Raw genomic sequence first — 13,127 nt, 5'->3', positions numbered from 1 at the left:
CAGACAAAGCTAGAAGTGAGCAGTAAGCACACAATTATTAGTAGACTGTCAACCTAGAATGTTTCCGTTTGGATACGAGGTGACCCAATGCTGTGTTGCTTTAGACATCATTTGTCCTTTGTTCTGGTTTCGTCTTTTTTTCAGACATTTTATAACATTATATTTAGCAATTTGATTCTTTTCTTTCCAGGATTGACCTATGTTCTTAAATTCTTTAGAGCTTCATTTATTTAATGTCTCTTAAGATTTTTTCTTTAGGCTGTCCTTAAGCTCTATTTTGGACTTAAAGATTTCTAATATCCAACCTTTTTAGAGCTGCTTAAGCACACATATTTCATCTGTATTACCCACTAGAGTTCTTTGAAAAATGGGTTAATATTTGCTTTAAAACCCACACAGATTAAGACAACTTGAAAAATATCCATACCAATCCTGTACTATTTTTGTATTATTTTCAATATAAAATTATGGAAGAATAGTCCTCTATGACTCTAAAGTGATCTCCTAACTGATTATTAATTTGGGATTCCCAGGACTATTTGAAAACCATTTTTAAAATACGGGGACAATATTTCAGCTCTATGTATGAGGCAGGTCATAGGTTCTCTCAGAGTCCGTCTTGTTACCTTGCTAGCTTGTTTGCTGCCTTCCATCCTTCTTTTCTTTTTCTTTTTTTATTTTTTTTTTAAGATTTTATTTTTTTATTATTTGACAGAGATAGAGACAGCCAGCGAGAGAGGGAACACAAGCAGGGGGAGTGGGAGAGGAAGAAGCAGGCTCACAGCGGAGGAGCCTGATGTGGGGCTCGATCCCATAACGCGGGGATCACGCCCTGAGCCGAAGGCAGGCGCTTAACCGCTGTGCCACCCAGGCGCCCCCCTTCTTTTCTTTTTAAATGTCCCTTTCCCCTGCTCCCAAAATGTGATACACAGTCATTATAGAAAGTTTAGAAAATCCAGGTAAGCAAATACAAGAAAATTAAAATTACTATAATTCCAGTGTATTGAGATAACCACTATTGTTAATCCATTAACATTTTTGTTCGTATCCTTTCAATATTTTTTATATTTTTGTTTTAAAAGATCGGATCATACTGTGCATACTGTTTTATGAGCCCGCCTGTTTGCACTTTTTACTGTATCTTGAAAACATTTTCCTGCCACCAATTATTCTTTTTTTTTTTTTAAAGATTTTATTTATTTATTTGACAGATAGAGACAGCCAGTGAGAGGGGGAACACAAGCAGGGGGAGTGGAGAGGAAGAAGCAGGCTCCCAGCAGAGGAGCCTGATGTGGGGCTTGATCCCAGGACTCCGGGATCACGCCCTGAGCTGAAGGCAGACGCTTAACGACTGCGCCACCCAGGCGCCCCTGCCACCAATTATTCTTATGTAACCTTTTGTTGGTTCTCATAACTGATTTTATTTTATTTTTTTTTAAAGATTTTATTTATTTATTCGACAGAGATAGAGACAGCCAGCGAGAGAGGGAACACAAGTAGGGGGAGTGGGAGAGGAAGAAGCAGGCTCATAGCGGAGGAGCCTGATGTGGGGCTCGATCCCATAACGCCAGGATCACGCCCTGAGCCGAAGGCAGACGCTTAACCGCTGTGCCACCCAGGCGCCCCCTCATAACTGATTTTAAATTTTTTTTTTTTTATGTCTGACTGAAACTTTTGTGGCTCCTTTTTCTTTTTGGTTGGGGAAAAGGTAGCAAGAAGCTCCGTTATGAAAGACAGCTTTACCAGTGTCTGTGGGCTTTTGCTTGATTCTACTTTGCTGCATGCCGGAAGACTCATTGCCTTCTCTTTTCTACCAACGTCATATAGCGTTGTTGTCACATTTGAGATTGATAGTATATTTTGCCTTAACAAATCACACATGAACTCCAAAGCACTCTCAAGAGCAATGCTGGACCATCCATCTAACTTTTATTAGTTGCACATAAAACTCATCGATTGGGGAACGTAAGAACCTCCTTTCTTTTGAAGTAATAGCAGTTAGGTGATATGCCTAGAAAAAGTACTTGACGGAAGTGGTGATCACTCATACCCACACTATTCGTTCGAACCAAATCGTAACGTCGAATGGAAGCGTGATCCTAGCACTCTCTGACTGAGTGAGAGAATTTCTAGTCTTTAATTGTTTCAAGTAGACAGGAGTGTTGAGAAAAGCAACTCATAATTAACGTACTAGAAAATCCTTCAAAATGATGGGACCTAATCATCTCTCCCTTTCCAGTCAAGCAAATTAAATTCTTCCCCCATGCATATCTCTAAATTGCAATCCTGTACAAGGAAATTGTTGAATCTGACCCTAGGCAGTGACCATGATTTAGAGCTCACATTTAAGCAACAGATCTCCAAGAATTAATTTTGAGACTGACTTCGTTCCTTTTGAAGAATGGTTTGAAATGGGCCTCATGCTGGAATCAATTTTTTCAAGTGTATTTGAAAATGAGTAAGAATATCTTCTCATAGTAGATGAGTCTCCATTAGTAAAATACACATTGTGTGGTCTCCATAATTATGGCATCACATTTTCTCCAGTAAAATTGCCAGCAGGGAGAAGAAAGTTCTTCGAGTTGGTGTAGAGTCATTTCTTTTTTAAAAACTGGAGACTGCTAGAGCTATTTCAGAACTCAGATAACACCTGGGAAATGCTTATTAGTTAATGGAAGAATTTAGTTTAACTATAGGAAAAAAATACATTTCTCAGATATGGCTTAAACATTTTTGAACCAAACAATATAGAAAACAAGGAAACCCTTTTTTTTTTTTTTTTTTTTTTTTTAAGAGAGAAAGAGAGAGTGCATGTGCAGGGTGGGGAGAAGGAGCAGAGGGAGAGTGAGAGAGAGAATCCCAAGCAGGCTTGATCCCACAACCCCGAGATCATGACCTGAGCCAAAATCAAGAGTTGGATGTTCAACCAGCTAAGCCCCCCAGGCACCCCGCGTTAATTTTGTTTTCAGTTGCTAAATCACAGGAAGCCATGTCTACACTGCTGACAGAAGTTGAAAAACCCATTTCAGATGACTTCTTACCAAACCAACTGAGGGATCCAAATTGGTTTATATTATCAATACAGCATACCAGCATTACAAATACAGAAGAATTACTTGCTCTGAGCCTATCCCAAATAATAAATTGGTAACCAAATATTACAATTGGAAAACATCTTAGAACAGTTTAACTCTTTCTTATGGTACTTTTCCTCCCAAATTTAAAAGAAGACAAAATAATTTTAACATCTGCCTTCAGCCCTTAGAACTATTCAGTGCATAATCAGACATATTTTACAAAGAATGTTTTATTTGGAACTAACCAAGTTTGTTTTCTACCCATGATAAGTTAGATTGTCTTTTACAGTTCTCAAGTAACAAGTATGAGGACCCAACTCTCACTCAACATTCAAGCCCTTGCAGTTTGGGCAAATATATGTTTAGCAAGAAAGTGAGTAATATAATTTCTTCTCCTGTTCTTTTTTCCATATTCATTAATTCAATTCATATTTTTAATATGCCATGGAAGAACATTGCCAGTATTATTTTATATTCCAAATAAATGACTCTAACCATTTCTGTTACAGCAAGTGTGTATTGCTTTGTTGCTAGTTTTGGGGTTTTTTTTTCCGATTATAAGTGAATGATTTTGGAAGATTGAGCAGTATATTACAATCTAAGTAAGCAAGTCATTTGATGTCTTAAACTTCTGGTTTGATCCCTTAATGTACCCGTAGCTACTCATTTTTGCTGCATTGCAAAAGAAGTAAACAACTATTTGAATTCCTCTGAAGAAGAAAGTAACCTCTGATGATGAAAGAAAGCCTAAAAAATACAACACTCTTAACCTCCATTAATTTTTTGTCCATTTACTTTCTAACCTGTTTTATGTAAATTTATATTTGTACACACATTTATAGTTCTGTTTCCTTGACACTTAACGTTATATTGTGCGCATTTGCCCATATCGTAAAAAGACTTAAATGGTCATTTAAATGTCTATATAAAATTCCATTCTCTGACCTAAGAGAATTAACTTAAGTGTTTTGCTATTTGGGAATCTTTAGATTGCTTCCACTTCTATTATAAGTAGTGTTAAAGCATTTTTATGGATTAATCTTTATCCACATTTCTGGTTTTGCTTAAAGATTTATGCCTACATGTCAAATTACTGGGTAAATGAGTGTGATTATTTTTTTTTAAAGATTTTATTTATTTGAGAAAGAGAGAGCACAGCAGGGGGAGGGGGGAGGAGTAGAGGGAGAGGGAGAAGCAGCTCCCCGCAAGCAGGGAGCCTAAAGTGGGGCTCAATCCCAGGACCCTGAGATCATGACCTGAGCTAAAGGCAGTTGTTTAACCGACTGAGCCACCCAGGTGCCCCAAGTGTGATTATTTTTAAGGCTTTTGATATATATTATCAAATTAATTTTTCTTGAGGATTATACTCACATACACGTTCATTCTGTGGCAGCCTCACCAATATTGAGATTTGCTGTTTTAAAATCTTTATTATTTTGAGGCATGAAATTATCCTTTCGTTTTGCATATGTTTAATTACATCTTAAATTTAACAAGATTGATCATTTGTATTTCTTCTCCGAATTTTAACTTTCTGTCTCTTGCTGCATAGTTCCAAGTGAAGTTGTCTGTAATATGCAGTGCAGTACGTAGTTGATTCCTATGTTTCAGTTAGTTATTCCAGCTCGGATTTTTTTAATTGAGATCTTTCTTTGTCCCTAGTTAAAAAGAGAAAGTTTTATAGATATAATTTTTTTCCTATAGTTTAAAACTGTGTAATATTATTATTGATATTCATGCACATAAATAATTTTGGATATATTTAATTTTTTTATAGGGATAGACAGAATCCATCGTTGGTATGGCTTTTTACTGGAATGTTCTGCATTTATTCATTGTTCTTTGCTTGGAGGGCGAATTTAGATATTTCAAAACCACTCTTCATGGGTGTGGTAAGTTTTACTTAGATATGTCCTTTGACCAGAAAGTTGGTGACCAAATTTGTCCTTATGAATCTTGTAAAAGAGCAACTGATCTCAGAAATAGCTAAAATTGTGTATACAGTTTTATAGATCAAAAGTTAAATTCTTGAACCAGAAAGACTGTGGCCTTTTTTTACGGGGAAAAAAATGCAGCATTTAGTTAACACAATAGTTAGGTAGAAAAATAAACGTAACGTAGTTTGAAGTTAGTTATTTTATGTATGTGCTTACAGATATAAGTACTCCTGTGGATCTCCTGGAACTTTGTTGAAAAGCAGCAAAGAGATAAAGGTTGTAGCTGGGGGCTCTTACCCACACTGCGGTGGTTTTTACCTCAGCGGGCTCAGGCCCGTGCGAAAGACCCACCACGTTTCTGTTTTCCCCCGGCCGCCATTTCTTCTCTTTGTGGTAGAAACTGTAAATGTAGGCAGCTGCTTTTCAGTGGCTAAAGCCAAGTCTCCCGTGTGTGCTCAAAGGCCTGGGATCGTCTGCGTTCTGAGTCCGTTGAGAAACGAGATAAACCAGCACCACAGCAACGGGTGAACCACCTTTACACTGCGAACGCTGAGATTGGAGAGGGTAGTTTGTATCTGCGGGCAAGGGGGCTTCCTCATGCTGCACCCCCCCCCCCCGCTGTCGCAGGCCCCCCCCCCGCTGTCGCAGGCCCCCCCCCCCCCACATCCCACCACAGGGACGGGCTCTGCAGCTGGACACGTGCGTCCTGTCCTGTGGGCAGGTCGCTTCCCAGAGGAAGAGTGGGGGGAAAGGGCAGGGCCGTGCGGGCCCACTCCCAGCTCCCAGACCCCGCCTCAGCTCAGTGCCTACAGTCTTGCAGGCAGAAGTGAGGGGAGTCAGACTAGGGGCGCTTCCCCACCGGGGAGGAGACCTCAGGAGTAAAGCAAGAACATTTCTCCATCTCCTCCACCATTCCAGTGGCAGGAGTTCAAGGTGCACGCCGTAGAATCGAAAAGAACGTGTGGATCCAAAAGAGGGAGATTCGTGTGTCACACTGGGAAGGAGAGATACTTGAAAACTGAAAACTCAAGTGACATGGAGTTGGGTTGGGGAAGTCCGTGAGCGAGACCTGAGTGACAGCGGGCATAAGCAGCTGTCTGTACACAGTGTGTTCGTTAAATAGACAAGTACCTGATGGATTGCGTAAACCAGTCAGCCGGGTGTCCTGTCTGCCTGTCTCTGTCGCAGGTGGAAAGATTCTGGATGCAGAGCAATGCGGTGGTGGCCGTCCTCGCTGGCATCGGCTTGGCCACGCTGGTTTCTGAGAGCAACCGAGTGCTGAACACCAACGGACTTCAGTGTCTGGAATGGCTGTCAGCAGCCGTTTTTATCATTTACCAAATATATTCTAATTTCAGGTAACACGTGCTTATTTTTATGAAAAGTAGCACTCAAGCAAGAGACTCTTAGATATTTAGGTTCTTGGGCTTTATTTCACCTTTAACCTCCCCTGGTTTTCAGAGTGAGGCAGCTTCGTCTGAATATAGTGCTTCTTAAACTTCTGAACAGAATCTCAGCACGAGTGATGTGTGGTTGCAGGCCATTGCAAACAAGGGCTGGGGTGAGACACATTAACTAGTTGTGTATTTTCCTCTGAGGAACCCTAGAGATACTAGGTAGGATCTGGAGGATGTAATAGAAGTCCGTGATCTAAAATACCACTTAGATGGAGACTAAAGACATTTGGGCCTCTTTGTATGTCCTAAAATAATTCCCTTTTATGCTTTGAAGATTCCATCTTTGGAGTAACACCTGGCCCTTGTCCAGTTCACTGCATAGTAGTGAATGTTAATTATTTTGAAATAATTGAAGTTCTAAAGGTTTCTTAACCCTTATGCATTGTGAAATTATATATACTTTTCAAACTCTGTTTAGTAACCTTTCCAATGAAAATCTAAGTCTGGCATAAAACATGTCCAAGTTTTAGATGAAAGTTCATTCATTTCCAGCAGCACTGAGTAAACATTACAGCAGCAGAAGAGTCCACTGGAGTTTCATTGTAGTGAGATTTGATTGGTATTTTAAAAGATTCAATTTCCCCTTTGTTTTTTTTTTAAGATTTATTTACGTGAGGGAGAGAGAGAGCACAGCAGGAGGAGGGGCAGAGAGAGAGGGAGAGAGAATTTCAAGCAGACTCTGCACTCAGCAGGGAGCCCTATGGAGAGACTCGATCTCATGACCTGAGCCGAAACCAGGCGTCAGATACGTAACCTACTGAGCCACTCAGGCGCTTGAATTTCCCCTTTCAACTTAACTTTAAAAACTGATGTTCTTTATAATACCAGAGTAGAGCCAGTGTTAGGAAGCCTGCGTCACCAGGAGGTCTGGTGGAAAGGCGATGCCTGTCCCAGATACAACTCCATAGCTAGCTCAACAGGGGCTTGCAAAGCCCACTGTGTTTCCCTAGTTCGTTTTGTCCCAGTCTTCTCCTGACTTGGGTCTGCAACCCAGGTTCAACACCAAGGATGCTTGTACAGGCTGGACTGTTTTATTTTGTTTTGATTCTTGTATTTGTCCCAGGGGAATGGAATAGATAGCAACTTTGCTGTGTGAGGCATCACCGTGCAAAGTAGGGAGTCACAGTAAGAAGCAGTTGCATCAACTACAAAGGCAAGGGTGCATATTTTGTTCCTAGCAATGTTCATTTGCTTTGTGATGCCAGCCCAGTGATTCAACTTGAAGCTGTGTTTCTACGAACCATTACATGTAACAGACCTGATAATAACAGGAAGGACAATGCTTGTTCCATTTTTTGATGCTTTTACTCTCTTGTAGTCTTTTTCTTTTTTCGTGGGAAGCTCTCAGAATTCATGCCAGTTTTCTTTGAAGTTTGAAAGTCCACTCTATCATTGAAAGGAGTTGTACTGCCCTTGTTGGCAATATCCAAAAATGCATGGAGAGAAGTAAACAACTCAACCAACTACTCCTTCCCTTCCTTCTTATTGGTCTCGTTCCCTAATGATTTCTCCGTCTAGAAGGGATAGAGGACCACAGGGAGCCTGTGGTTTGGGGGAAGTGGTGGAAAGAATCAAGCTTGCATGTAAGAGAGTCAGACCAATCTATAATACAAAGTTATGCTAGAAACGGGCAGATTTCCTTTTGCATCTCTGAAAATCCGTTTGGTCTAAATGGAATTGACATGCAATTACCTTGAATTTCAAGCGAAATCAGAAGCCTTACTTCTTTTTAGTGAAATTAGATGTCCTTTAGGGGAAAAAAGGACTTATTCTTGAGCACTAATTCCCTCTTTATAGGAATGATTATAAATTCCAGCAGTAAAGCAGTACACTGATTTTTAGTTAGTTGCACAACGAGTTCCTTCTCTTTTTCTTTCAGATGATAGCATTCTTTTTTCAAATGTATGCATCCTCTTGGAAGATACAAACTAGAATGCTTTGAAACACTACATGTAGAGTACGTGATGGGCAAAGAATGGAGCAGAAACGAACCCCATTCTTGTTAAAACCTTAGCAGGATGTTGCTCTTTTACTGTTTCCTTATCCTTTTACTTAGCGCTTGTGACCAAAGGACCAACTATGTGATTGATAAATTTGCAAAGAACCTTCTAGCCTCTATGCCTCATGACGCAATTATCTTACTCAGAGGGGACTTGCCAGGGAATTCTGTCCGTTACATGCATTATTGTGAAGGGCTGAGGCCGGATCTTTCACTAGTGGACCAGGAAGTAAGTATACAAAAAATATACTTAGAATGTAGTAACAGTAATCACTTTAAAACAAATACTTCTTAAACTAACTTTTGATGATTTTCTCAACCACTCTTAGATAGAATATCTATCATGTTCTTTTGTTTACTTTAATAGAACAAGCCATATGAATTGCTTCCTTCTCATCTAAACTGAATGTCTTAAGAATTTATGTTTTTTGTGTGAGAATCAGATAATAATCCAGGTCTCTAGTTCATATGACAAACCGTGAAAGTACTGTGTTGTAATTTTATTTTTAAATAGTTCTTTGACATTCAGCCAACCCAGCCATTCAAATGAACACTGCCCCCTGGTCCAGGGATTAAACTGTATTAGGTTGGATATAAAATAAGTCATACTGCAGGTGAGTAAACATTTCACTCAAAATAGAAATTATCAACCATAATTCTGCTATAGAATGTGTGTGTAAACTTTTTGGTCTTATGACAAAGATATGTTTGGAGAGGACTTGTGAAAATTTCCAGGTCTATTAAAACAGTCTTCTGGAACAGAAGAAATATATTTAAGATATAAGATTTATAATTTAAACCATAAATACCTAAAAGGAACAAATCTATCTCTGGTGTTTTCAGAGCAGTCGTCATGGAAAGAGCAATTCCTCATCTTGACATGAATCTTAATACTATGATTAGTTTGGTTGAGCAAATTATTAGGCACAATATTCAATAAATTTTGTTGAATAATTCAAATTTTTTGAAGAAAACTATATAAAGAGATTTGCAAATATAGGGAAATTTGCAAATTACACATATTTTTAAACTTTTTTAAAATTACGCATATTTTTATAAGCAGTTTGCATTTCTATCATCTACACAGATTGATCAATTTGATCTTGTCTAGTTTCTGACAAAAGCTAGGCTGTTAGTTGATAATGTGGTATCCCACCATGATTTTAAATACCGTTTAGGATGGCAGCAACTATAGTTGAGAAGCATGGATTTCAAAGTTAATTAGACCTAAATTCCAGTCCTCATTCTGTCACTTCCAGGATGTGTGACACGGGGCTAATGATTTTTCCTCTCACAGCGTCCGTTTCCTGATCTATAAAATGGAAATGATCGTCATATAAGTTAGGGTGCTTTTGAATGCAAGAAAAAAATACCTGCGAGTAGCTTAAACTATGGAGTTTTTAATCTCACATAAGAAGCAGTCTGAAGATAGGAGGTTTTAGGATGGATAATATAAGCAGTTCAACGATGTCAGTGTTCTGGGGCCACTTTTCTACATCCATCTTGAACTGATGAATGCCCGGTTCCAAACATCATATCCTAAAGTGGAGCAGAGTGCCTCTCCCCTTCTCTCCCCTCGCTCCTTTCCCCTCCCCTTCTCTTCTCTCTCTTTCTCTCTCTCTCCCCTCCTTTCTCTCTCTGTCTCTCTCTCTCTGTTGAGAGTAACATGTGCCCCAGAAGCCCCTAGCAGACCTCCCCTCGGGTCCCCGTAACCAGTATTGGGTCATATGCCCATTCCTAAACTACTTTCTAGTAAAGGAGAAAGACTAGACCCAAGCATATTGCTGTCCTGGACGACCGGATCAAAGTCAGGATTATGTGAGTGAGGAAGAAGGGGGTATTAGCTGTTGAGTGGGCAATCAGCGGTGTCTAATGTAATTATTCTCGCACAGTAAGGTTGCAGTGAGAATTATATGAGAAATATTGAGGTCATAGCATATAGCAGGTATAGAATTAATGTCAGTATCCCCAAGAACTGAAACTGTTAGGTAATAAAATCTAATTCAATAAGTATGTTTTGAGTATTTACAATGTACACCTAGATGAAAATTTGTCATTTCTAGTTAAATTACTTGTATAAAACAAGTAAAACATAAGCATAATTTTTCAAAAGATGATATCTAAACCATAACAAAGCTTTGAAAGTGTAAGTAGGAGTCTTTTCTTTAAAAAAAGTAAATCTGTGCATATAAAAGTATAGACAAGTATGAATTAAGTATAGAATTAAGAAAAGGTGGTTTTTTCTGATATTAATGATTTATTTTAATCAAAGGAACATGTGCAGATATGTAGTTAATTGGACATACTAGTAAATTCAGATGATTTGGCCAAAAGGGTTTTTCTCTTTGAGGGCTAGGTGATTATACGTTGAGCTTCTCAAGGACAGCGCAGGTTTTCTAGTCTGGCCACCATAGACATTTCACTTCAGCAAACAGAATTTGAGAACCATTCAATGCCAGGCCCCGTGCTAGGTACAGAGGCACAGAGCTGAAGACATACAGTCCCTTCCCTCTAGAAGCTCACAGGCTAGCGAGGAGTGGGGTCAGAGCTGTGACAGAGGCAGGTGCAAAGCGCTGTGGGAGCATATCATTCTGCTGTGGAACCTGGGGAGGGCATCACCGAGGAAGTGACATTTCGGCTTGGTCTGAACGTTGGGTACACATTCTCTAGCTAGGAGGCTGGGAGAAGGTCATTCTGGGTAGTCCGTCAAATGCACGGAGGTGAGATCAAACTAGGTGCTGATGTTACCAATCGTGTCACAGCTTAAGAAATGAAGTCCAAGGTTTCAGTCATTAGAGAAGTCAGTGCCACATATGTGAGTTGTGATGTTAATGTTTAATGAGTATATCCACCTCCTAGAACTTCTTCATTGTACTTGATAAACTTGATTCTTTTTTAAGAAGCATATCAAAAGTATGACATCATTTGCTATTTTTCTGATAGATGATGACTTACGAGTGGTATTTACCCAAGATGGCAAAGCATTTACCAGGTGTCAACTTTCCTGGAGACCGGTGGAATCCTGTGGAAGGAATATTACCTGGTGGAATGGTCACATTTAATCTTTATCATTTTCTTGAAATAAATAAACAGTAAGCATTCTTTTCATATAATAGCTTTTCTAAAATCTTAAGCTTTTCTAAAATTGTTTATGTAGCAGCTGTGCCTCATCCAAAAGACCAATTTTCTGCACCTATTTCCCTGTCACCGGTGAGATTATCTTTGTAATTAAATTGAATATCTGTGCATAAATGAGGCCAGGCAGAAATAAATGTTATTGTTCTGGGTAAAGGAAAAATAAAGACAGATTAACAAGAATAGCAAATAAGATCTTAGTACAATTGAGAGAAATTGGAGATGTGCCTGTCTACTTGAAATCATTGCAGGTGGGTCGTAAGCAGTTACAGCTTCCCCCGATCAACATCGTGGCCCCCTTTTAAGTGTAAAGCAAATGTTTTCCAGGAATAATCACTATATAAAAATAGCTTAAGGACTTTTTTTTTATAAAGGATAAGGCATTTTTGTAAATAAGAAAAACACCTACAGTTATGCTGGCTGAGATAACATATGAGAATTGTGAATTCTATACTTAAGAATATAAAATTATTCATAGTTAAGGTCAAGAATGAGTAACTCCTTCAGTGGTATAGTGTTGAACACTTTTCCTAGCCATGAAGTGCTTGGGATTGTCCAGAGTGGGAAGACTTGTTTTGTAATTTCTATTCTCTTATAAAGGGAACTAGAGAAATTCTAAATTCCAAAGTTAAAATTATCCCTTACTAAGAATATGATAATGTGGGGCGCCTGGGTGGCTCAGTCGTTAAGCGTCTGCCTTCGGCTCAGGGCGTGATCCCGGAGTCCTGGGATCGAGCCCCACATCAGGCTCCTCCACTGAGAGCCTGCTTCTTCCTCTCCCACTCCCCCTGCTTGTGTTCCCTCTCTCGCTGGCTGTCTCTCTCTCTGTCAAAAAAATAAATAAAATCTTAAAAAAAAAAAAAAGAATATGATAATGTGGTACTTTTGGTGTTCAGAGCCTGAAGTTTCCTGTGGCTCCTGAAGTAAGAAGTAATCAGTATCAGTGTGCTATGAGAGTAACATTTAATTGTTCTATTTTTGGAATAAAATATCAAGAGCCATTAACATCCCTAAAGAGGCATTTTTTTGGTGAATTTTATTTAATTCAACCCCACAAACATTTATTGAATTTACTATGTTCCAGCTCATGTTAGGCCTTGGCAGTAAAGTGAGACTCAGTTCCAGATTCAAATAGACCACAATCCAGTTGCATCGGTACCTAGATATGCGTATGACTGGCTGTAATATAATGCGGAAGCTCTTTACTATACTGACAAGCTTTGTCAAGTGTGATACCCAGTTCAGTATGTGTTTACCGGATGGATCATTTAACTGGGAGCATGGATGAAGAAGCAATTAATTCTGCCCGGGAGCATTCATTCCACATTTATTTAATAAATATTGAGTGGCCACAATGCCCCAGCAACTGTACAAGCTACAGACGCTTGGGCATGGCCCCTGCGGTTGCGGTCTTTCTTAGTTTTCCTTTATCCGAAAATATCTTTATTTCTTCCTCATTGTGGAAGAATATTTCTGGATATGAAGTTCTGGGTTGTTAGGGGTTTGTTTCCCCCCACCAGCA

The 13,127-nt window shown here is 39.2% G+C and overlaps 1 protein-coding gene across 4 annotated transcripts in view; it reads left to right on the top strand.

Moving 5' to 3' along the window:
- TMEM260 (transmembrane protein 260) overlaps nt 1-13,127 on the top strand; it is a 72,532-nt gene that overhangs the window by 39,964 nt on the left and 19,441 nt on the right. For all 4 annotated transcript variants that reach the window (XM_045810597.2, XM_045810596.2, XM_045810595.2 and 1 more), the window contains 5 exons: nt 3,367-3,450; nt 4,855-4,969; nt 6,203-6,372; nt 8,528-8,699; nt 11,414-11,562. In XM_045810597.2, coding sequence (XP_045666553.2) covers nt 3,367-3,450; nt 4,855-4,969; nt 6,203-6,372; nt 8,528-8,699; nt 11,414-11,562 — 690 coding nt within the window. The remainder of the gene's footprint in view (nt 1-3,366; nt 3,451-4,854; nt 4,970-6,202; nt 6,373-8,527; nt 8,700-11,413; nt 11,563-13,127) is intronic.

Source organism: Ursus americanus, chromosome 26, assembly GCF_024610735.1.
Source record: "Ursus americanus isolate L20-20 chromosome 26, mUrsAme1.1.p, whole genome shotgun sequence".
NCBI classification, from domain to species: domain Eukaryota; kingdom Metazoa; phylum Chordata; class Mammalia; order Carnivora; family Ursidae; genus Ursus; species Ursus americanus.
The sequence above is the reverse complement of the archived record's forward strand: the minus strand, read 5'-3'. Positions and strand labels throughout refer to the sequence as shown.